At 41.4% G+C, this 23802-nt stretch overlaps 1 protein-coding gene and 1 non-coding gene across 5 annotated transcripts in view; both read left to right on the top strand.

Moving 5' to 3' along the window:
• The first annotated feature begins 1474 nt into the window (after positions 1-1474).
• LOC139035348 (small nucleolar RNA SNORA70) lies at positions 1475-1609 on the top strand. The gene has a single exon (XR_011488013.1). It is a non-coding gene; the product is annotated as a small nucleolar RNA SNORA70 (small nucleolar RNA).
• An 11271-nt stretch (positions 1610-12880) lies between these two features.
• LOC110129077 (protein argonaute-4) overlaps positions 12881-23802 on the top strand; it is a 31243-nt gene continuing 20321 nt past the window's right edge. For 2 of the 4 annotated variants that reach the window (XM_070468409.1, XM_070468410.1), the window contains exons 1-3: positions 13354-13825; positions 19163-19328; positions 22192-22312. In XM_070468409.1, the coding sequence (XP_070324510.1) occupies positions 13750-13825; positions 19163-19328; positions 22192-22312 (363 nt within the window). In that variant the 5' untranslated portion in view covers positions 13354-13749. Of the gene's footprint in view, positions 13156-13353; positions 13826-19162; positions 19329-22191; positions 22313-23802 lie in introns of those variants that run through there. The other 2 variants (XM_070468408.1, XM_070468407.1) reach the window with 2 other exon arrangements.

Here is a 23802-nt window from a genome sequence, read left to right as displayed (position 1 = left end):
CCAGTCCATTAGCAAATCCTGTCTTCAAAACATATTCGGAATCCACAGCTACCACCTTGACTTAAGCCACCAGCAACATTCACCTGGATCATTGCAACAGCTCACTTCTTGGTCTCCCTATTTCCGCCTTTTCTCCCTATTTTAGTTTCCTAGAGCAATTATAATAAAGTGCCAAAAACTGGGTGATTAAAACAATTGAAATATATCATTGCCTCCTCCTAGCTTCACGTGGTTTGTGGACAATCTTCAGTGTTCTTTGGCTTATGGATGCAACACTCCAGTCCTCCATCTTTACATGGTGGTTTTGCTGTATCAGTTTACATAATCTTTCCTCTGTGCATGTCTGTGTGAGATCATATGGTGCAGACTTGTACCTGTGCAACTATAAATGCACAGAAAAGATTAGGGCTTATACATATAGAATATTAAAAGTAGTCACCTCTTTGAGGGAACTGGGAGATAGCTAAAGGGAGCTATACGTTTTATATTTTGATATACGATATCATTGTGCATCTTACTCTACAACTGGATTTTTTTCAATTTAACAGTGTAGTTTACAGCTCCTTCTATGTCAGTGCATATAGAAGCACCTCATACATTTTACTTATTATTTCACAATATGAATGTAATTTACTTTTTAAACCATCCCTTTGATGAATGCTAAGGTCATTTCTATTTTTTTCCTATTGTAATCAACGCTATAATGAACAAACATCCTTGTTAAATGTTATGTGTGTACAGAAGTTCAAGTTTCTCAAGAAGAGAGACCAAGAATGGAATTAAGGATTTGGGGGGAGGCACAATTAAATTTTTGATAGACACTGACACACTATTTTCCAAGACAGTTATCCTACTTTACAGTCCCACCAATGCTGTTTGAGAATATTCATTTCCCTCACTCTTACCAACTGGATTTAATCCATACAAAAATATTTTTCAAGCACTGTATTTTAAAAATAGCTTATTTAAAAAATAATAAAAAAGCTCATTTTGTTCTCTGCTTTTCTGATAGCTCAGGATTGCACAACTTTTTTCATGTTTGTTAGCATTTGTGTTTCTTCTGTGAATTGCCAATTTTCTACTTATGAATTTGTAGGAACTCTTTATAATTAGTTTTATGGTGGTTTTGTGAGTTTTAATTTTTCATGTAATTAAATCTATCAGTCTTTTTCTTTGTGGTTTCTAAATTTTTTAAAATTTATTTTTTATTGAAGGATAGTGCTTTACAAAATTTTGCTGTTTTCTGTCAAACCTCAACATGAGTTAGTCTAGTAAAAATTTTTAAATTCCTGTTACTTTATTTAAAACATTTTTTTAAAATTTGGGTCCCCCTCACAACATGTGGGATCTTAGTTCCCTAAACAGGGATCAAACCCATGGCCCTTGCTTTGGAGGTGCTGAATCTTAGCTACTGGACCACCAGGGAAGTTCCACCTAGTTTCTAAATTTGATGTATCTTAAGAAGGCCTTTCCATTGCAGCCAGTTAAGCCGACTGTGCTCTTTTCCCCACGGGGGCCCAGTGTGCAGAGGCTGCAAACAGCAGCCTCCGCGGTAGTGTGTGCAGCCTGTTGCCTGTACAGGTAGCTCTAAGGGACCCTGGAGACAACTCTTCCTAGTGGCCATTCGTGACTGGCCTGCTGTTTCCCAATCTAGACTCCAGACAGGTATGCGCGGTGCCTTTGGAAAGCCCCAGGGCACAGTGGCCAGGGTCCACATTGGCCAGGTCATAATGTCCATCCGCACCAAGCTGCAGAACAAGGAGCATGTGATTGAAGCCCTCCGCCGGGCCAAGTTCAAGTTCCCTGGCCGTCAGAAGATCCATATCTCCAAGAAGTGGGGATTTACCAAGTTCAATGCGGATGAATTTGAGAACATGGTGGCAGAAAAGCGACTCATCCCGGACAGCTGTGGGGTCAAATACATCCCTAATCGTGGTCCCCTGGACAAATGGCGGGCCCTGCACTCATGAGCATCAGCGCTGCCCCCTCCTTAATCACACTCACCAATAAATGCTATTTCCTGTCAAAAAAAAATAAAGAATCTCTTTCCTACACTCCCTCTCACAATTTGGAAATAGTCTATCTTATCCACTATTACTTTGTTTTTATAGTTTATCTATTTTAATCAAATTGAAATTTAGTTTTGCATATGGCATGATAAATGGTTGGAACATATTATTATTCCCCAATGCATAGACAGTTGTCTCAACATCTGTTGTAGACATTAATTTCCCCTCCAATTTGAAATGGCTTCTTTTTAATGCACTAAATTCCAAGAGAAATAGATAGATGAAGGGGGATTGTAGCTAGTGTTGGACCTTGTATTCTGTTTTTTGGTTTGTTTGTTTGCTTTTTAATGTTAATCTTTTCTTGGGCCAATAATATTCTATTTTAATAATTATAGCTTCGTGGCACATTTTGGTATCTAATAGGGTAAGTCCTGAAGATCTCCTGGAGTAGGAAATGGCAGCCTACTCCGGCATTGCTGCCTAGAAAAGCCCATGGACAGAGAAGCCTGCAGGCTACAGTCCATAGGGTCGCAAAGGGTCGGACAGGACTGAGCACGAGCAGAAGCATGAGGATAAATCCCTCCGCCCACCTGGTCAACATCTTTGGCTATTCTGCCTTGTTTTTTGTCAACCTGACACATTTCATTTAAAAACAAATAGATCACTTTGAGTAGAAATCACATCTTTAAAATAAGCAATCTCCCATATGACTTTATATGTTTGGAACTTCTTTTATGTCTCAGAGTAAAACTTTGAAATTTTATTCATGTAGAACTTTCACATTTCTTTCTGAGTTTACTTCTTGGTTCTTCATAGGTTTTGCAGCAGCTGTGAATTGATTCTTTTCCATGACAAATTCTAATAAGTTATCACTAGTCTATATAGGAAAGCTATTGACTTCTCTACAGTAATACTACACACAATTATTTTATTAACACTCATCCATTCTAATAATTTTTTTGGTGGTCCACTTATATTTTCTATTTCAAATCTTGATTTCAAAATCTAGATTTTTAACTTTCAAATGAAAAATCTTTCATTTTCAAATAATGCTTGTACTTTTCTTCCATTCTTTTTTCTAGTCTCTCAGTAATAGTTGGGGCTTCCCTGGTAGCTCCGATAAAGAATCTGCCTGCAATGCAGTAGACCTGGGTTTGATCCCTGGGTATGGAAGATCCCCTGGAGAAGGGAATGGCAACCCACTCCACTATTCTTGTCTGGAGAATCCCATGAACAGAGGAGTCTGCTGGGCTCCAGTTCATGGTGTTGCAAAGAGTCAGACACGACTGAGCGATTAACACACACACACAGTAATAGTAAAGTACTCCAATGTGATATTGACTAGCAGAGGTGTTAATTGGCATGGTTTTCTTGTTCTTAATTTTAGTGAGGTTTGTGGTTCACCATTTTTCTTCTAAGAGATAAGTTTGGGCATGGATTGTCAATTAACAGAAGCTTGAATGTATTATTTAAACAAATTGTTTACTTGGAATAGCTTCATTCAGCAGACAGCAAACATCATGGAAGAGATTCTATAGCTGACCTCTCTTGGTCCCATAGAAATGTCCTGACTAGGGGACAATGTGTTAACAATTGATATGAGGTGGGTCTCCTGGAGACTAAGTTGCTGCCCAAATACTTTTCCAGTAACTCTTTATACCTGTTCCTTGCATGGGTAACACAACTTGTGCATATTACAGTAATATGTTCAACTTTATAGGATAAATCTGTATTTAATATAAGTTATTTAATTTAATAGACTACATCTGTATATAATATTTACATACTTATTTAGCTCTAGATGGTTTCCTTTATGGGGGGTCATATTGTGGGCATCCCCTTATGGGGAACTCCCACCACAAGTAAAATGTTCACCTTTGGTAGATACTTTTTATCACATTACAGAAAGATATCATGGTTATAATAATAATAATAGCATGGTTATGGCTATCTATTTCAGGATATCAAATTATTCCCAAAACCAGTGGCATAAAGAAACAACTATTTTATAGCAAGTTCTGGCAAGGATATGGATAAAAGAGAATCCTTGTGCATGGTTGCTGGGCATATAAATTGGTATAACCACTGTGGAAGACAATATAGAGGTTCCTTGGAAAATTAAAAATTGAAATACCATATGGTCCAGCAATTCCACTTCTGGGTATTTATCCAAGGGGACAAAAACATTCCAAAAGATACATTCACTCCCCCAGATTCATTGCAGCATTACTTGTAATTGTCAAGACACGGAAGCAAACTAAGTCCTCATCAATGAATGAATGGATAAAAAAATATGATATATATATATATATGTATATATATATATATATATATATATATATCAACCCACTCCAGTACTCTTGCCTAGAGAATTCCCTGTAGAGAGGAGCCTGGTGGACCACAGTCCACAGGGTTGCACAGAGTCAGACACGGCTGAAGCAACTAGGCAGCAGCATGCATATATAATGTGCATATTATATATATATAATGTATATACATACATATATACAATGAAATAATATTCAGCTCACAAAAAAGAAGGAGATCTGGTCATTTGTGACAATATGGATGGACTCTTGAGGGCATCATGCTAAGTGATGTAAGTCAGACAGATCTTATGATCTCACTTATATGTGAAATATAAAGAAACAAAAACCAAAGTCATAGATAAAGAGAACAGATTGATGTTTGCTAGGGGCAGGAGCTGGGGATGGGAAAAATGGGTGAAGAGAGTCAAAAACTATAAACTTCTACAAATTCTCTGGCAGTCCAGAGGTTAGGTATCTGCACTTCCACTTCAGGGGCATGAGTTTGATACCTGACCCAGGAACTAAGATCCTGCCTAGCAAAATGAATAAAAAATTAAATATACATATATATATTATATATGGTACAAACTTCCAATTATAAAATAAATACATCCTGGGGATATAATGTACATGTTGACTATAGTTAATAATTGCTTATTTTAAAATTGTTAAGAGGGTAAATCTTAAAAGTTCTCATCACAAGGAAAACAATGTTTATTATATGGTGACATATGTTAACAAGACTTACTGGGGTAATCATTTTGCAATATAGACAAATATCAAATCATTATGTTATATACTTGAAACTGATATAATGTATGTCAATTATATATCAATAAAAAAATTAACAACCATTTTATTTTCCTCATGGATTCTGTTGGTCAGGGATTCAGAAAATGATAGTGGAAATGGTTTGTCTCTGTCTGCAATGCCTGGAGTCTTAGCTAGCAAGACTCAAATAGATGGGGGTGACTCAAATGGCTGGTGATTGGAATCATCTGGAGGCTTTTTACTCATTTGTTTGGCAGAAATAGCCAGAAAGCTGGTCTTAGCTAGGACGGTCAGCTGGAGCATCTACACATGGCCTCTCCAAAGTGGTGGCCTCAGCGTAGTCAGAGTTACAGGGCAGCTCTGGGCTCCCAGAAAGAAAGTGGCAGCAAGCAAGGAAAAACTGCATGACCTTTTGTAACTTGGCCATGGAAGTCATGTGGCATCAATTCTGCAGTTCTTTGTTGGTCAGAGTGGTCGTAAGCCCACTTATTGGGGAATACATGTAAATTCATGGCTGATTCATGTCAATGTATGACAAAACCCACTACAATACTGTAAAGTAATTAGCCTCCAACTAATAAAAATAAATGAAAAAAAAAGCCCACTTATATTCAAAGAGAGGGGGCATAGGGACTTCCCTGGTGGACCAGTGGTAAAGAATCCACCTTACAATGCAAGGGACACAGGTTTAGGCCCTGACTGGAGAACTAAGATCCCACATCCTGCAGGACAACTAAGCTGGCAAGCCACAACTAGAGAAGAGTCCGTGCACAGCAAGGAAGATCCGGTGCAGCCAAAACAAAGATAGGGGACAAAGACCCGCCCCTTAATGAGTGACATGTTCAAGACTTTGCGGCCACCTTTTAAAACCACCACTAGTTCTCAGCTCAAATGTCTATATCAGAGAGGCCATCCCTTCCCAACTTTCCTAAAATTGCCTCTCCTAGGTACTCAATCTTATTTTGTTAATTTATTCTACAACTCTCATCACAATTTGTAATTATCTATTCATTAGTTTTGGTTTGTTTTCTTTTTCTTGTTAGTCTCACTTCCAGACTGTGGACTCCGTAAGGACAGGAATCCTGCTTCTCTGGCTCACCCCTGTATTCCCATGACCCACAACAGGGTCTGACACATGGCAAGTATTCAATAAATAGTTATTGAGAAAACAAAATAACATATGTCGATAAATATTTTCACAAAACTGAATAAACTCTTATCTTTTCATTATCTCAAACACGCTTGAACAAAGCATGGACACACTTGAACAAACATGCTCCCCCAAAGCCTGGAGCTCACTATTTCATGAGAACCCTTCCTTCTTTGGACCACTCTGGGCATTAGAAAAAAATCTGTTAAAAATTAGATCAACCTATAGATGAAGGATGCTTGTTCAGAAATCAAAGGGAATGGGCATTTTTTGAGCCCAACCTAAGTGCCAGCACTACGCAAAGTGCTTTCCACTCATTATCTTCTTTGATTCTCTCAATAACCCATAAAGTATCCATTTTACAGATGAGGAAAGCTGAAGTGCAGAGAGACGAGGTGACTTACCAATGTCACATGGTCTACAGAACTGAATTTTGAGAATTACTATATAGAACTGGAATTTGAGGCCAGGTTTATGAATTAGGGAATGCCCCAATTCATCCTCTTAACTTTGTCTTAAAGAGAAATAAAAGTCAATCATCCTGTTAAAAAGTGTAGTAGAAAAAAAGGCTGAAAGTAAAAGCAAACATTAATTGATTTGTTTGTCAAAGCCTCATGCATTACCTTCCTTGCTAGCTAAGGCATCTAATTGACAGAGATAGGGAAATCAAATATAGTTGCCAAGTCCCTCTATTCCTTGCCCTTAAACCATGAACAAGTAGAAAGCTGCCTGTAAAACAGAACAAAAGGGCCATTTCTATTCAGTATTGTACTGGAGGTTCTACTCAGGGCAATTAGGCAAGAATATAAAAGAAAAAGCATCGGGACTTCCCTGGTGGTCCAGTGGTTAAGAATCCACCTTCCAATGCAGGGGGCATGAGTTCAATCCCTGGTCAGGGAACTAAGTCCCACGTGCCATGGGGCAACTAGGGCTGAGTGCCAAGACTACTAAGCCCACATGCTCTGGAGCTCTTGTGCTGCAACAATTAAAAAAAAAAGGGGCCTGCATATTGGGAAAGAGGTAAAACCAATCTCTATTTGCAGATAGCATGATCTTATATATAGAAAACAGTTAAAAAAAATACACACACACATACAAGACTATTAGAAGTAATGAGCAAATTCAGTCAAGTTGTGGACACAAGATTAATATACAAAATCAGTTGTATTTCTATACATGAGCAATGAAAAGCTGAAAAATGGAATTAAGAAAACAATTCCACTTACAATAGCACCTTTCCAAAAAAATAAAATACTTAGGAAAAACTTTAACCAACGAAATGTAAGGTTTGTACCCTGAAAATTATAAAACATTATTGAAAGAAATTAAAGACCTAAATAAATGGGAAGATAACCTGTGTTCATAGATTGAAATATTCAATATTGATAGGACGTCAGTACTCAGATTGATTTACAGATTAAATGCAATCCCTATGAAAAGTCAACTGCCTTTTTTTCTGTGCATGCATGCAAATGGACAAGTTGACCCTAAAATTCATATGGAAATGCAAGAGGCTCAGAATAGCCTAAACAATCTTGCAAAAGAACAAAGTTGAAGGACTTAGATGGGGTGCCAGTCTTAAGCAGAGGTTTCAAGAAGACTCAGGGACTTCCATTTGCTCTCTTGGAACCCTGTTTGGAAAGGGCTCCCTGAAAACATGGCCAGGCTAGGCTGCTGTATAGTGAGAGGTCACACAGAGCAGAGACCAGTCAGCTGAGTTCTCCTGGCCAGGCCCCAGACGGTGAGTGAGAGCACCAACATTAGTAAAACCCCCCTGCTGGACTATAGTTGACCAGACCTGTAAGTGAGCCCCACTAAGCCCAGCCCAGATCTGCAGAGCCCGTAAGTCAATTCATAGACTCATGAGCAAAAAAGTGTTTATCACAGAAAAAAATATTAGGAAGACTTATACTTTCTGATTTCAAAACTTAATACAAAGCTACAATCAAGACTGTTACAATAGCATAACTATAATTGACATAAGATTGATGGAATGGAACTGACAGTCCAGAAATAAACCCTTAAAGGCAATCAATTAATTTTGACAAGGGTGCTAGATGATTCATTGGGAGAAAGAATAGTCTCCAACAAATGGGGCTGGATAACTTGGTATCCACACGCAACAGAATGAATCTGAATATTTCCTCGCATCCTATATATAAGTTAACTCAAAATAGATCAAAGAACTGTAAGAGCTAAAATTATAAAACTCTTAACAAGTTAGAAATAAGACTTCATAACCTTGAATTAGGTTTCTTAGATATAATGACAAAGAAGCACAAACAATCAAAGAAAAATTGGACTTTTAAATTAAAATCTTTCGTGTTTCAAAGGACACCCACCATAAAGAAAGTGAAATGGGGAATTCCCTGGCAGTCCAGTGGTTAGGCCTCCATGCTTTCATTGCCCAGGGCCCAAGTTCAATCCCTGATAGGGTAACTAAAATCCCTCAAGTTGGATGGCGTGGGGAAAAAAAAAAAAAACACACACAAATAAGTGAAATGACATCCTACAATATGGAAGAAAAGTTTTACAAATCATATATTTGATAAGGGATGAACTTTGGAAACCCTATGCTAAGTGAAAAAAACTGGATTTAAAAGACCACATATTATATGATTCCATTTATATGACATACCCAGAATAAGCAAATCCATAAGGGCAGAAAATAAATAAGTGTTTGCCAGGGATGAGGGGAGTGACTGCTAAAGCATTCTGTTGGGGTGATGAACATGTTCTGAAATCAGATGGTAGGGATGATGGCACAACTCTGTGAATACACTAAAAACCACTGCATTTTACACTTTAAAATGGTGAATTTTATTCTATATGAACTATATCTCAATTTTTAAAAATGCAGAAGACGAAGGCTGCCGATGGAGTAGGAGCAGGTGGGCAGAAATTCTGTGGAGATACCAGGCAGTGTGTCTTGGCCAGCTAGCCTAGTTCAGTAGCGTGCAATGCAGGTCTCTGTCCTCAGACAGAGTGGCTATACTTCAGCTCCTGCTTAAGAATTTTCTTTGAACAAGGGGTCCCCAACTCAAGAAGAGTGAAAGCCCCTAGCCCAATTGATCGACTGCAAAGAAGTTCCTCCTCAACTTCTAAGCTCTAGACTTGTGGAAAGATTGAATGAGGAGAGGCTGGAAAGCCAAAACACCACCAGAGACCAGCAGCCCAGACCAGGGTTGGAGTGTCACAAGCAGCATGGGTGGATGGAGCTCTGCCATCTGGCACAGTGTCCACTAGCAAGGCTCCCTCTGGCAGCATCTGGTCTCAGGGGGGAGCACTGATACATCTAAGAAGTCCAGTGCCATTCATAAACCTTCACTGAGTGTGTTCTGGCTTTGGCTCTCAGTTGGGTTCGCCAAGTCCCTGTCCTCAGACGGCTCAGACACAGAATGTGTAAACATGCGCTGCTCCCCTCTCTAGGATGGACCTGAGGCCATAAGCTCACTGTCTCTCAAGGCACAGCAAGACAGCGGCAGGGGAGCAGCTTTCAGCTGCGGGAAAGGAGGGCAAGGAGGACTGGTTACTACTGGGCACTCATTCTGCTCCAGACACCCAGGAACATGCACATCTATGGTTTAACCTCTTCCTCACAACATCCTTCAGCAGTAGGTGAAGGGGCTTGTCCCAGGCCCTTAGAGCTAGTATGCTGTGGAACTAGAATATGAACCCAGATTGGAAAGTCTGCTTTCTGGAGAAGCTGGGAATTCACCCAGAGCTCTCCACCTAAGCCCCTCCGCCAGACCATTTCTAGCTCCCACAGTTTACACATTACTTGTTCATTCATTCATTTATTCTATACATTTCCCCAAACAGGCATTTGGTGCTAAGTAACATGTTAGGCAGTGGTTCAGATGGAAAAGAATCTGCCTGCAGCGTGGGAGACCTGAGTTCGATCTCTAGGTTGGGAAAAATCCCCTGGAGAATGGAACGGCTACCCACTCCAGTATTCTGGCCTGGAGAATTTCATGGACAGAGGAGCCTGGCAGGCTATAGTTCATGGGGTCGCAAAGAGTCGGACACGACTGAGCAACTTTCACAACCACAACACAACAACATGTTAGGCAACAGAAACACAAACCCAAATACCCGAACAAGGCATAAGCCCTGCTCTCAAGGATTTATAATGTAATGGGAACCAGTCCTGAATCGAGACATAAGACCAAGAGCTGAGTTAACTATACTACCAAGGGAAACCCTGTAGTAACAGTCTGATAAGATGGTAAGTAGTTTTATCATGAGAATGACAATTCAAGGTTTGGTGACATGCAGGGGGGTGGGGGCAGAGAAAAGAGGGGAGGTGGCGAATAGATTGTCAATTCTACACTCATCCCCACCCTGTCCTGTAAATGTGTGCGGTGTGGGAGAGTGAGCAGGCACCATCAGAGAGCGGAGGGGGAAGTGGTATTCTGTGGCACGGCTTCTTGTCAGCCACAGCAGGAAGTGGAGGGAGGGCTTGTCAAACATACTGAGGTTTAGGGGAGTTTATTGACTATAGAGCTTTGGTTTTGGGGGTTCAGTCAAAAGGGTCTTCGGAAAGGGGGCAATAGTTGCCTGAAAGGGAGTGAGTTTGGGAAGAATGTAGATCCTCACGGCAGTGAAGAATGACAGGGGTGAGAGACTGAGGGACTGAGGCACTGCGGTCCAGACTATGGCCCAAGTACATTTCATACTCTGAGGTTTCTGAGGCTATTTTCAGTACAGGAAACGAGCTATGTTCTCTGTTCAGCATACCAAATAGAATATGGGGGGACATTTGTTAGGGAGTGAGAGGGAGAAAGTCAGTCTCAAACCAGGCTGGAAGCCACCAGCAGTGTGTGAAAGGGAAGAATTTAGCCTGGAGTCGAGAAGGGAGGTGGCTATTAGGTTTAACTCAAAGCTTGACCTTCAGTCGGTTTTCCTTATCCTCTTAACTGGCTACTAGTCTGTTCATTTAGAGAATACTTATTCCCCTTCAAACTTTCTGTCCCCTATCATAGTTTCCAGTTAATATCTGGCTTAACAGAGAAGCAGCATGGTGCTATGGAAAGAACTTGGAGCATGGTATCAACAGACTAGAGTCCAGTGACTTGATTAAAAGTCTCAGTTCTATAGCCAACCAGGGATGGAATCAGCCAGCACTAGAATTCAGGATTTAGAACTACACTTTTTCCATGCTTCTCAGCTGTATCATGTACTGCAGAGCCTGACTTTCTTAGCTTTCCTGAGGGGCAGTTTCCTCATCTGTACAAATACTTTCCTCAACAATACCTACCTTACAGATGGTTGAGAAGACTAAATGACATGTGAAACCCATAACACAGTGCCTGGCCATAGGGTGCCCCGAATATTTTTAAAAATCATTTTTATCATACAAAAATTTCTTGGCTCTATGGTTGCACATTGTAGATGCTCAAATGACTATCTCACTACACATGTTACAGGATGGATTGTGTCCCCAAAGAATTCACACACCGGTAAAATCCAAGTCGCATTACTTCCGAATTCACTGTATTTGGAGAGAGGGTCTTTAGAGAGAGAGGTAATTAAAGTAAAATGAAATCTGTAAGGTGTGCCTTAATCCAGTGTGACTGACATCCTTACAAGAAGAGGACATTTGGACACAGACTGTATACACAGGAAAAACCATGAGAAAGCACAGGGAGAAGATGTCATCTGTATGCACAAGAGCAAGCTCTCAGAAGAAACCAATGGATCTTGGATGTTTAGCCTCTATAACTGTAATAAAATTACTTTTGGCTGTTTAAAACACTCAGCCCTTGATACTTTGTAATGGCAGCTTTAGCAAACGAGTACAAGATAAACACATTGTATCTTTTTAACTGGTGGCTGAGAGCTGCCTTATTCTCAAGACTAGAAACTACTTCTGTCCTATGTTCTCCAACTCAAAGTCCCAACTAAAAGTCCCAAGGATGCTGGGTCTTCTGGGCTGACCGTGGAGCTGGGAATTGCTTCTTTGACTCTTGACTGCTGCCGTGAAGTCATCCAAGAAAGCAAAACTTTCTCTGAAGTGACTGGTGACTTGCTGAGCAGTGGGCACAAAGAAGGAACGCAGCATTATCACAGTCCATCCCCGTGGTACTTTCGGCTGCAAGGGTGGGGAAGGGCACCTAGGAGTACACTCTCGGATGAAGACATGGAAGGAAAACGCTGCGTCCGTGTGACCCCGGTGTTCTCCGTCTCAGGACAGTGGAGAAAGAGGAGACAGAAGAGAATGAAGTGGTCCGAGGTGGGAGGAAGGAGGAGAGGTGTCCGACGTGAATCTCAAGACACTTTCCACCGACGGAAGCGGAGAGCTGTGTCCTGATCAGCGGAGTCTGGAATGGCGACCTTCCTCCGGCCACCGGGTGTTGGGAGACTCTGGGTGGATAGCGCGTAGCCGCCCCCACCCCGAACCCCGCGGGAGAAGGCCGCCCGGGGCCACAGGGCTGTGCGGGCGGGCGCGCGCGCCCCCGACAAGTCCTCGGGGCTCTGCCCTCCCCGGGCGCGCGCCCGTGCCCTCCCCACCCTGCCCCTGCCCCACGCCGGGCTGGGTGGACCTGGGGCCCGGGCCGCGCACGCCCCCTCCGCGAGCCGGGACCCCGGGCCGCGCGCGCCCCGCGCCCCCTCCCCGCCCGGCGGGCGCGCGCGCTGGCTCCCGCTCCCGCTCCCGCTGGCAGCCGCGGCTGCGGCGGGGATTGTTTTTGTTGTCGCTGAGGCCGGAAGAGCCGCGGGAGCCGGGTCCCTGTCCCCGGGCCGGGCGCCGCCGCCGCCCCTTGCCCAGTGCCCGCGTCTCCGCGGCGCACCCCGAGCGCCAATATTCCGGAGATCAAGCGTTACGCGGCGGCGGCGGCGGCGGGGCCCGGAGCGGGAGGCGCCGGGGACCGGGGCGAGGCGGCCCCCGCCGCCGCCATGGAAGCGCTGGGACCGGGTGAGGAGCGCGCTCGAGCCGGGACCCGGACCGGACCCCGGGAAGCCTGGGGGAGTGGGAGGGCTGGCCGCTCCCGGTGGCCCGGATCGGCTCTTGGGTACCTGGGTTGGGCCGTCAGGCCTGGGGGGACGGGGCCGTGCCCCACTGCACAAGGCGGAGGGAGCTGACCCCGGCCTCGGGGGGCGGGCGAGGGGGGACGGGTTCCGCGCCCCAGCCTAGAGAGATGAGCCAGGTCTCTAGGTCTAAGGAGGGGGAGGCCCAAGAAGGTGACCCGCGTCCCTAGGTAGAGGGGAGAGCTGACCCAACCTCAGGGAGGTGGTTTGTACTCCGGGGTGGAGGCGAGGCCAGTCTGGGTCACAGAAGGAAAGACTGTGCCAGGTACGCAGCGGGGGCCTGGCCCGGACCTGACCGGGAAGGACTCCACCACCAGGGATATTTTGGCTTGGGGCCGCACCCCTATTTTTCTTTGCCTTGGCAGACAGTCCAGAGCCGTCAGATAAGGAAGAAGAACTTCCCCTAAACACTTCTCCTTTGCCCTGAAGGCAAGGGGCAAAGTGCCCACCCTTTCTCAAAGGCCCTGAAGTCTCGAGGAGTATGTTTCCGTGTCTCTGTCTACCTGTCATTCTGCGCAGCAGACCCGCAGCGGTCTGTCCTAGCGCCTCCGTGACAGGCGAGTTACCCACCGGCGACTCCAGCTCAAGCTTTAATGCCCTGAGTATCTTCTAATTGGGTTAGAAGTAGTTGTGAGGATCAAATGAAGGAGAAAGTGCTTTGGGAACTGTAATTCCTCATCGTTATGAATGGCCTTTGGTTATCTCCCCAACTTTGCCCAAATCAGAAGAACCATTCCAAGTTGTAACAAATGCCCTGCAGGTTGGAGTCTGGTGCTCCCACTTGAAATCCCAAGTTTCTAATGTAGGTCAGGGCTTAGGGGGTCTGTGTTAGAATTAACTTTAATATTATGCCTTATCTACATAGTTGATTTAGTTGTAGAGCATTTCATTTTTTTAGTGCATAGAAAATTCAGTCTACCATTTGAGTTTGGAAACTTTGTAGGTGTGTTTGCTTAAAACTTATTTACATGGCTGACTGATCCAACTCCACCTTAATTTGCTGTTTGGAATATTTTTTAAAGGACTTCATAATCAAATTTCATATGCCTCTTAAAAATAAATTGGTTTTGTCGCATTAATATTATTTGATAAACCTCAGTGTGAGTATTACACTGGGTTACTTCAACTACATCCTCCAGCTAAAAGCAGGATCTGGTCTTTAGGAATGTAACAGACTTCTGTTCAAATCCAATCTAGTAATTTAATAGTTGTATAACCTTGGGCAAATTATTTAATTCCTTTGAGCTTTCATTTCCTCAACTATAAAATGAAAGTAGTAATAATTATGTGCTGCAAGATTGCTGTGAGAATGAAATAAGGTAATGTATGTGAGAAGTCTTGTTGTAGATAGTAATGCATTGAAAATACTCAGCAAATGTTTCTTCCCTCCCTTCCCTGTTAGTAGGTCATAATTGAGCCAACTGTTGGCTTTATGAGCTGACATTGAAAGAGGCTATGTAACTGTATACAAACTAAATTTCACGGAAAAGATCAGTCTAGTGTTAGGAACATCCCAGGGACTCTTTTTTTTTTTTTTTTTTGGTTTGATTTTAGCTTTTGCGGGTTTGAGGGCTTATCAGTTCACCTGGGATTATGGAAAATTAATTCTCACTAACCACATTTATGAGATACTAATGAAAAAGCCAACACAGATTTTTTTCTGTTGGTTAGAATATTTTCTTGCATGCTGTCTAGCAAACTCTGTTTTTGGTGTCACAGTACCTTGGAAACCCAATTAATAACAAGAAACTGCTTGTTGAGCAGAGAATCAGAGCAAAGGGAGTTTCTAGTCTTGTGGGATATTTCATCCGGGCTAAGAACCTGGAGAAGCTTTCTTGCTTCTTTGCTGAAGCACATGGAGCCCTCTTCTCTTCTCACCTGAACAATCACTGAAGCATGTTTAGTCTTGCTCTGCGCTCTCTCACCCAGTTTCAATTTCTAACAGCAGCTAGGAAGTTTTAGATTAGATTACCATTTATTTTGTTTATATTAATAATAGGGCTTCTCTGGTGCCTCAGTGGTAAAGAGTCTGCCTGCAATGCAGGAGACTCATGTTCGATCCCTGGGTTGGGAAGATCCCCTGGAGGATGAAATGGCAACCCACTCCAGTATTCTTTCCTGGAGAATCCCATGGACAGAGGAGCCTGGTGGGCTCAGTCCATGGGGTCACAAAAAGAGTCGGACATGATGAGTAACTAACACTGTCATATTAATAGTGCATGCATGCTCAGTTGTGTCCAACTCTGCAACACCGTGGACTGTAGCCCGCCCTGTCCATGGAGTTCTCTTGACAAGGATACTGAAATGGGTTGCCGTTTCCTACTCCAGGGGATCTTCCCCACCCAGGATTTGAACCCAACATGAAATTGAACCCATGTTTCTTACGTCTCCTGCGTTGGCAGGTGGATTCTTTACCACTGTGCTGACATTTATGTTTTACAGTGCTTTACAGTTTGGAAAGTGCTTTTGTAGCTGTTAGTTCATTTGATCCTCTGTGAGGTAGGTAAGGAAGGTACTATCCCCATTTTACAGATGAGGTTCAGAGAGCTTAAGTGACTATCGAGGGCTCAAGGCTAAATGATGAGGATGAGTGTGGATCACCTGACTCCTAGTCTAATGCCCTCTTCTGTTAAGCTGACTTCACCCAGTCTGTGTTGAGTCATAGTAGTTACCTTTTTGGAAGATGTAATTCTCAGACTTTGTCACTAGGTTCTTGAGATGCTCCCAACATGAGGGCCTTTGAGAAATAACTGTAACGTTTATACAAGTGCAATCATAATAGCCAACACTTATTGAGTGCTTACCATTATGAGACACTGTGTTAAGCCTTTTGGGCTTCCCATGTGGCGCTAGTGGTAAAGAACCCATCTGCCAATGCAGGATCCTAAAGAGATGTGGGTTCGATCCCTGGGTTGAAGATCCCCTGGAGGAGGGCATGACAACCCACATCAGTATTCTTGCTTGGAGAATCCCATGGACAGAGGAACCTGGCAGGCTACAGTCCATGGGGTCTCAAGAGTCGACGCAACTGAAGCAACTTAGCACAGCATGGTACATCAAGCCTGTTATATACATCACCTCATGAGATCCTCACAATAGCCTTATGAGATAGGTGCTATTATTATCATTTTTATTCTTCCATTTTATAAATAAGGAAACTGATTGGCTAAGAAACTGGCCCTAGGTCATGCAGTTAGGGAGTGGTAAAACCAGAGTTGAAACCCAGGCAGTTTGGTTCCAGATTTTATTTCTTCAGAAGTCATTTTGATAAATTCAAAGAAACTAGCTTTGGGGATGGAAAAGTTTAGAATATATTTTTCTAAATAAATCTTCTAAACTTAATAAAGGAATGATCACTCATGTTCTAACTTTTCTCTCTTGCCATGGAAGAGGAACACACTATTTGCTTTTCTCCACTTCTTAATCCCTTTCCTTCATTTACCCTGCCTCTGTCTCTTTAAAGAGCATCAGGTACTTCTGAGAGGTATAGATGCCATAGGATTGTGAAATATACTGAAGAAGAGAAAGCCCTGAACTGGGAGTTAGGGGACCTAGATTCTAGTCATGATGTAAAATCGAAATCATATGTCCTTGGGCAAGTCATTTGATCCAGATTTCTGTTCGCAAATTTCTATCATAAAGCTGGATTTGTGATACAATGATTACTTAAGTGTGTCTTGGAATATGCAAGGCTGACTTATCTATATGATTTAGTTGGGTGAATTCAGTATGCCTGTCCACCTCTGATGTTATTTATTATCTACTTCTTACATTGTTTATAAATGCCTTATCACACCCAGAGTAGATCCCCTTGTTCACCAGAAATGAAACTCAACTCTAAGAAATATTTTTAGTATAAATTACGTGCTTTTGTTTTAATGAAAAATAATCAATTCTTTAATTTTAGAAATGACTAGGTTTCTGTTTAGTTTCTATCTGTACTGCTACAGAGATTATTAATATTGTTCAGTTCAGCATTTACTGAATTCCTACAATACACTCATCATTGAATTAGGTTTTATGATAACTGAATTGGAAGTCCATTTCTTCTAAGAGTTTACAGTCTAGTGAAGGAAACAGTAGTTTAACAAGTTGTTTCTAGATACTTGTCCTACATGTTCCCTATACAAAAGATCTTGGGGACACAGAAGATGCATCCTCTAGCTTAGGAGAGTCTGGAAAAGCTTTCCAAGGAGGTTGCACTTGACCAGAGTTTTGAAGGATGAGTATAATTCAGGGGAAGAATGAACAGTGAATTTAATACATGAAAAGATTTTCAGTATTTTAGGAATTAGTGTGTGGTGATCTGTCAAAACAAATTTCATTGAAGTGTTTGCTTTGATTTTCCTAAGTGATATTGGACCAGAACAGCTTCTTACTTCAAAGTGTGCTCTCCTTGGTGAATTGTCTTTGTTCTTGGTGAAATACCATTGCAACGAGAGAACCTGTTGTAACTTTCCTTTGTAAATACAGCTCACTTTACTCAACACCTATTCATAGCAGAAAAAAATGTTTATTTTTTGGACCAGTGTCTATTTGACAATATAATCAAAAAGGAATAAGGTTTTCTGTAGACAGATATTTCCCAGACTGTTTCCTTAAACCCTAATTTACTGACTATTGATAGATGTTTCATTTTAAAAACAGAGAAAGAGTTAGTGTGTATGTGCATGTGTGTGTGTTCTGGGGAAAAATAAGCCAGGTAAATGATGAATTAAACAAGCTTATTTATTACATGACTTGTTAGAGAATTTAATATGATAATATATATATTGGAATTTTAAGAAGGAGAGAGAATAAGCAGGGTTTTTTTAGCTTATGGAAACCTTTATTTTTTATAGAATATCTTGTAAACCATCAGTAGAATAATTTGGAATGACTGCTCTATCTAGACCAGGGTTTCTCAGCCTCAGTACTATTCAATACTTTGGACTGAATACTTCTATATTTTGGGGGGCTATCATGTGCTTTGTCAGTATCACCCCCAATTTGTGACAATGAAGAAGGTCTCCACATATTTGGCAAATGTTTACTAGGGGACAAAAGCTCCCCCAGGTTGAGAACTGCTTGCTGGTCTAGACTGTCAGTTCCTTGAAGGCAGAGGTTCTTTCTTTTTCTTGAATCTACAGTACAGCTTAGATGTGGAATAAATGGATAAATGTTTGTTGAAGAAATACACTAAATACACTAAATCAGGTCGGGAAATATCAGATTGTCCAGATTTTTAAAATACCAGGTTATAAGGAAGAAAGTCTAGTCTTATTGGTATTGTTTCACTGTCTAAATTAGCAATTAAATTGATAAAGATAGCTGCTATTTAATCTCTGAGTCTGTACAAAACTATAATAATCAGGCTAATTTGTGGAGGATTAATGGATCATCTCCAGCCTGAACTGATGATGGCCTCCAGAGTTTAGGTATGATTTTGTTTTAAAATACATACAATTTTGTAAGCCTAGCTGTAGATCTACTGATACTGATAAAAGGTTTTAGACAGTAGAGTGCATTTGAGAGTTCATCATATTGTATCTACTGTTGACATCCCCCATATTCAAAATAATAGTGGCGTGGAAAAAATATTTAGAAATCTAGAGAATCTTAGGCCAAAAAGCTTTTTACATAACTTTTTATATCGGAGGATGTTCAGCGAATGATAAGATTGCAATAATTGTAGCTGTTTTTGTTTTGTTTTGGCTGGGCTGCACAGCTTGTGGGAATTTAGTTCCCTGACCAGGGACTGAACCTGGATCCTTGGCAGTGACATTGCAGAGTGCTAACCACTGGACTGCCAGGGAATTCCCAATTGCAGCTATCATCATCATCATCATCATCATGAAGGGAATATTATCCTTCACAAACAAATAGCAAATCAAATAATCTTTCAATCTCTTCAGGGCCTCCAGCCAGCCTTTTTCAGCCACCTCGTCGTCCTGGCCTTGGAACTGTCGGAAAACCAATTCGACTGTTAGCTAACCATTTTCAGGTTCAGATTCCCAAAATAGATGTGTATCATTATGATGTGGATATTAAACCGGAAAAACGGCCTCGTAGAGTCAACAGGTAAGGATTAAAAAGAATAGACTTATATATGTATTTAAATACACATCAATTATTTATTATGAATCATCTTGTTCTCTAAACTCTTAACATGTAGGCTTTGTTTTTCTCTGAGATGGTGAGTTTCTTGATAGCAGATATGCTATCTCATACTTGGTTCTCCTTCATAGATTCTAGCAGAGTACTGGATACATCATCCTTCAGTCAGTAAATAATGAATGAAGAATAGTCCCTCTTTCACTGTCCAAAGGTAGCAGAAATTTATAAAAAATAGATGAAACCATTGATGTCTATGGAAAATAGATCTGAAAATTCAGATTTTGTTATTAAGTGTTGGTATTGGACATGAGAAAAATATAAGTGTAAAGACAGAAGAATCATCTTGGGGTATTGAAGAAATTAAACTCAGAGAGAAGCTCTGTTTAATTCTAGCATTATCCAAGAGGGGTCTAGATAGGATGATTTAAGTATTGTGGACTGTATATCAGGAATTTACCAAGGGTGAAGATATAGCCCTATAACAGATCTTCTTCCAGGGTGCTGAGATCACTCACTTTCCTTGTTTCTGTATCTTCACTAATATTCAGTCTTTAACATTATAGTTCTTGCCTTTTCAAGAATACTTTTACTGTCAAGTGAAATATTATTTTTTTTGTGGCTTGATTTTTTTCTCATTGTGGATCAATTTTTTGACTTTCTGGTGTAGTTCATTCTCATGTAAGCCTTTAATTGTTTGACTGTTGTATAACTGAAGCCAATAGTAATAGAAGCGATGGTAATGGCTAATACTGATGCAGTCAACATATAGTGCTCGTTATGTGTCAGGCATTGTTCTGTGTTCTGGGAATATAACATGAAAAAAACAGGCAAAAGTTCCTACCCTTGAGGAACTTACGCTATAACGGGGGAGAAGTCCAAAAATAAATGAATAAGCAAATAAAACATATTATTTGCTAATTGATGATAACTTCTATGAAGAAAAATAAAACAAGGATGGAAGATACAGATTGAGGATGGGTCATTGATTTTATGTGTGTGTGTATATGTATAGATACATACATATGGTATATATATATATTGTAAACATGTATATCTTAAGACAGTAAAGAATCTACCTGTAATGCGGGAGACCTGGGTTCGATCCCTGGGTCAGGAAGATCCCCTGGAGGCAGGCATAGCAACCCACTCCAGTATTCTTGCCTGGAGAATCCCCATGGACAGAGTAGCCTAGCTGGTTACAGTCCATGGGGTCTCAAAGAGTTGGACATGACTGAGCGAGTAAGCATGTATATGTGTTGCACATATATTATGTAAGATGTGTGCATGCATACATGTGTGTATATAGGTGTGTGCATATTATATGTACGTGTAATATACACATTGTATGTATGTGTGTGTGTGTGTATGTATGTTATAATAGTGTAGTTAGGGAAAGTCTCACTGAAAAGTGACATTTGAGGCGAAACCTAGAGGAGGTGAGGGTTATCTCCTTGAAGGGAACCCCAGGCAGAGGTAGCAGCTTGCATGGTGTATTCAAGGAATAGCAGATAAACCCTGGAGTAAGTGCGGGGGAGAGTGATAGAGAAACTCCTAAGGGCCTTATCATGCAGAGTCTTGTAGGCCGTCCTAGGAGTTTAGTGTTTACTCTGATTAGATGGGTTTTGAGTAGACATTTGATATGACTAACTGAGATTTTGAATGGATCGTTCTGGCTGCTGTGTTGAAGATGAAGCCTGGCATTAAGGCTGAAAAGCCGAGAAATCAATTAGGAAGCTCTTGTAATGATTCAGGTGAAAAGGGCTGGTGACTTGAACCTGGGTTGTGAAAGTGATAGTGATAAGAAGTGGTCAGAGTCTACAAATATTTTAAAGGTGGTGTCAGCAAGATCTGTTGGTGGGTTAAAGGTGAGGTATGAAAGAAATGAATCGTGGCTGATTCCAAGGTTTTTGTCTTGACCAGAGGGAAAGAGGGAGCTGCCATGTATGGAAATGGAGAAAACTATGGGAGAGGCAGCAGGGGTTGTAGTTATTGAAATGTTATGATTGAGGGGTCTGCTAGACATCCCAGCGGAGACCTCAAGCAGGAAGTTGAATACATGAGGTTGGGCTCAGGGGCCAGGTTATAGGCTGGAGACAGACATTTGAGAGGCATCAGCATATTGGTGGTAAAACCATGCGACTGGGTGAGATCATGTAGGAAGTGAGTGTGGTTAAAGTGAGCCTCCAAGACTGAGTCCCGAGGTAACAGTGCTTGCAGACTGGGGAGGTGAGGAAGAATCAGCAAGGAGACTGGTGGCATGGGGAGAGGCCACCGGGATGAGGGAAAACCAGGGCAGAGTGAGGAGGCAAGGGAAGAGATATTTTAAGCTGAAAGAATTGATCATCTAATGTTCAAGGAGCATTGAAGTTTGCAATGTGGGGCTCACTGGGGACCTTTCCTTTTATTCCCTCCTTTTTTGTTGTCATCCCATGATTGCTTTTGTTCACTTGCTATTTTTTTTTTTAAGTTACTTGAATCTGTAACTTTAACTCTTGCTTTTTCCAAAGAATTTTGATTCTCAAATTCCAGGCAGAACTGGCCCGGGTCATCTTTTTCTTTTTTTGCTCTGAGCCATTTTTAAACTCTTTATTGACTTTGTTACAATATTGCTGGCATCTTAGCTCCCCAACCAGGAATTGAACCCATACCCTCTGGGTTCTCCAGGAACCCAAGTCTTAAGACTTCTCCAGGAGGTCTTAACCACTGGACCACCAGGAAAATCCTCCAAGGAGTTTGGACCTGAATTTAGATAATTAAGGTATAATGGCAGTTTCCTGTTCACCACCATTTCTCAGAGCTAACCTCCACTGTCTCCATTACTGTTAAGGGAGGTAGTAGACACAATGGTGCGACACTTCAAGATGCAAATATTTGGTGATCGGCAGCCTGGCTATGATGGCAAAAGAAACATGTACACAGCACATCCACTGCCAATTGGACGGGATAGGGTAAGTGTTAACAGCAAGAAACATTTATTAGACTTAGGTCATTTAGTAGTAATTACTTAGGACAAAGATGTTTCCCTTTCTAATGACAATTCAATTCTTAAAGCTGTTTCTCATGGTGATGATAGATTTATTATTCTGTACATATTCTTTTGTTTTTTAATTAATCGATAATTGACTGTTAGAATTTAGGTTGATTGTTTCCACAAACTGTGGAAAATTCTAAAAGAGATGGGGATACCAGACCACCTGACCTGCCTCCTGAGAAATCTGTATGCAGGTCAGGAAGCAACAGTTAGAACTGGACATGGGACAACAGACTGGTTTCAAATCGGGAAGGGAGTACGTCAAGGTTGTATAGTGTCACCCTGCTTATTTAACTTATATGCAGAGTACATCATGTGAAATGCCAGGCTGGATGAAGCACAAGCTGGAATCAAGATTGCTGGGAGAAATATCAATAACCAAAAAAAAAAAAAAAGAAATAACAATAACCTCAGATTTGCAGATGACACCATCCTTACGGCAGAAAGTGAAGAAGAACTGGAGCTTCTTGATGAAAGTGAAAGAGGAGAGTAAAAATGTTGGCTTAAAACTCAACATTCAGAAGACTAAGATTATGGCATCTGGTCCCATCACTTCATGGCAAATAGATGGGGAAACAATGGAAACAAGGACAGACTTTATTTTGGGGGGCTCCAAAATCACTGCAGATGGTGATTGCAGCCATGAAATTAAAAGATGCTTGCTTCTTGGAAGAAAAGCTATGACCAACCTAGACAGCATATTAAAAAGCAGACATTACTTTGCCGACAAAGGTCCGTCTAGTCAAAGCTATGGTTTTCCAGTGGTCGTGTATGGATGTGAGAGTTGGACTATAAAGAAAGCTGAACACTGAAGAATTGATGCTTTTGAACTGTGGTGTTGGAGAAAACTCTTGAGAGTCCCTTGGACTGCAAGGAGATCCAGTCAGTCCATCCTAAAGGAAATAAGTCCTGAATATTCGTTGGAAGGACTGATGTTGAACCTGAAACTCCAATACTTTGGCCACCTGATTCGTAGAGCCGACTCATTTGAAAAGACCCTGATGCTGGGAAAGATTGAAGGTGGGAGGAAAAGGGGATGACAGAGAATGAGATGGTTGGATGACATCACCAACTCGATGGACATGAGTTTGAATAAGCTCCAGGAGTTGCTGATGGACAGGGAAGCCTGGCCTGCTGCAGTCCACGTGGTCGCAAAAAGTCAGACACGACTGAGTGACAGAACTGAACTAGTTTCATCTTTACATATGTTCCAACTTTCGCACAGTGTGAAAGTGCCACCTGAATCTGAACAGTAGAATTTTTATTATTTGTAAAATATTGTGTAACACTTATGAAAATATTTATAATACCACAATACCTTTTTAAGACATTTGCTCTTGAAATTTAAAAGCAATACATAATTATATACTCGTTATAAACTTATTCAGACAGTCTAGAAATGCTGTG

Source organism: Odocoileus virginianus, chromosome 5, assembly GCF_023699985.2.
Source record: "Odocoileus virginianus isolate 20LAN1187 ecotype Illinois chromosome 5, Ovbor_1.2, whole genome shotgun sequence".
Taxonomy (NCBI): Eukaryota; Metazoa; Chordata; class Mammalia; order Artiodactyla; family Cervidae; genus Odocoileus; species Odocoileus virginianus.
Note: the sequence above shows the minus strand (reverse complement) of the source record. Positions and strands in the feature narration are given on the sequence as shown.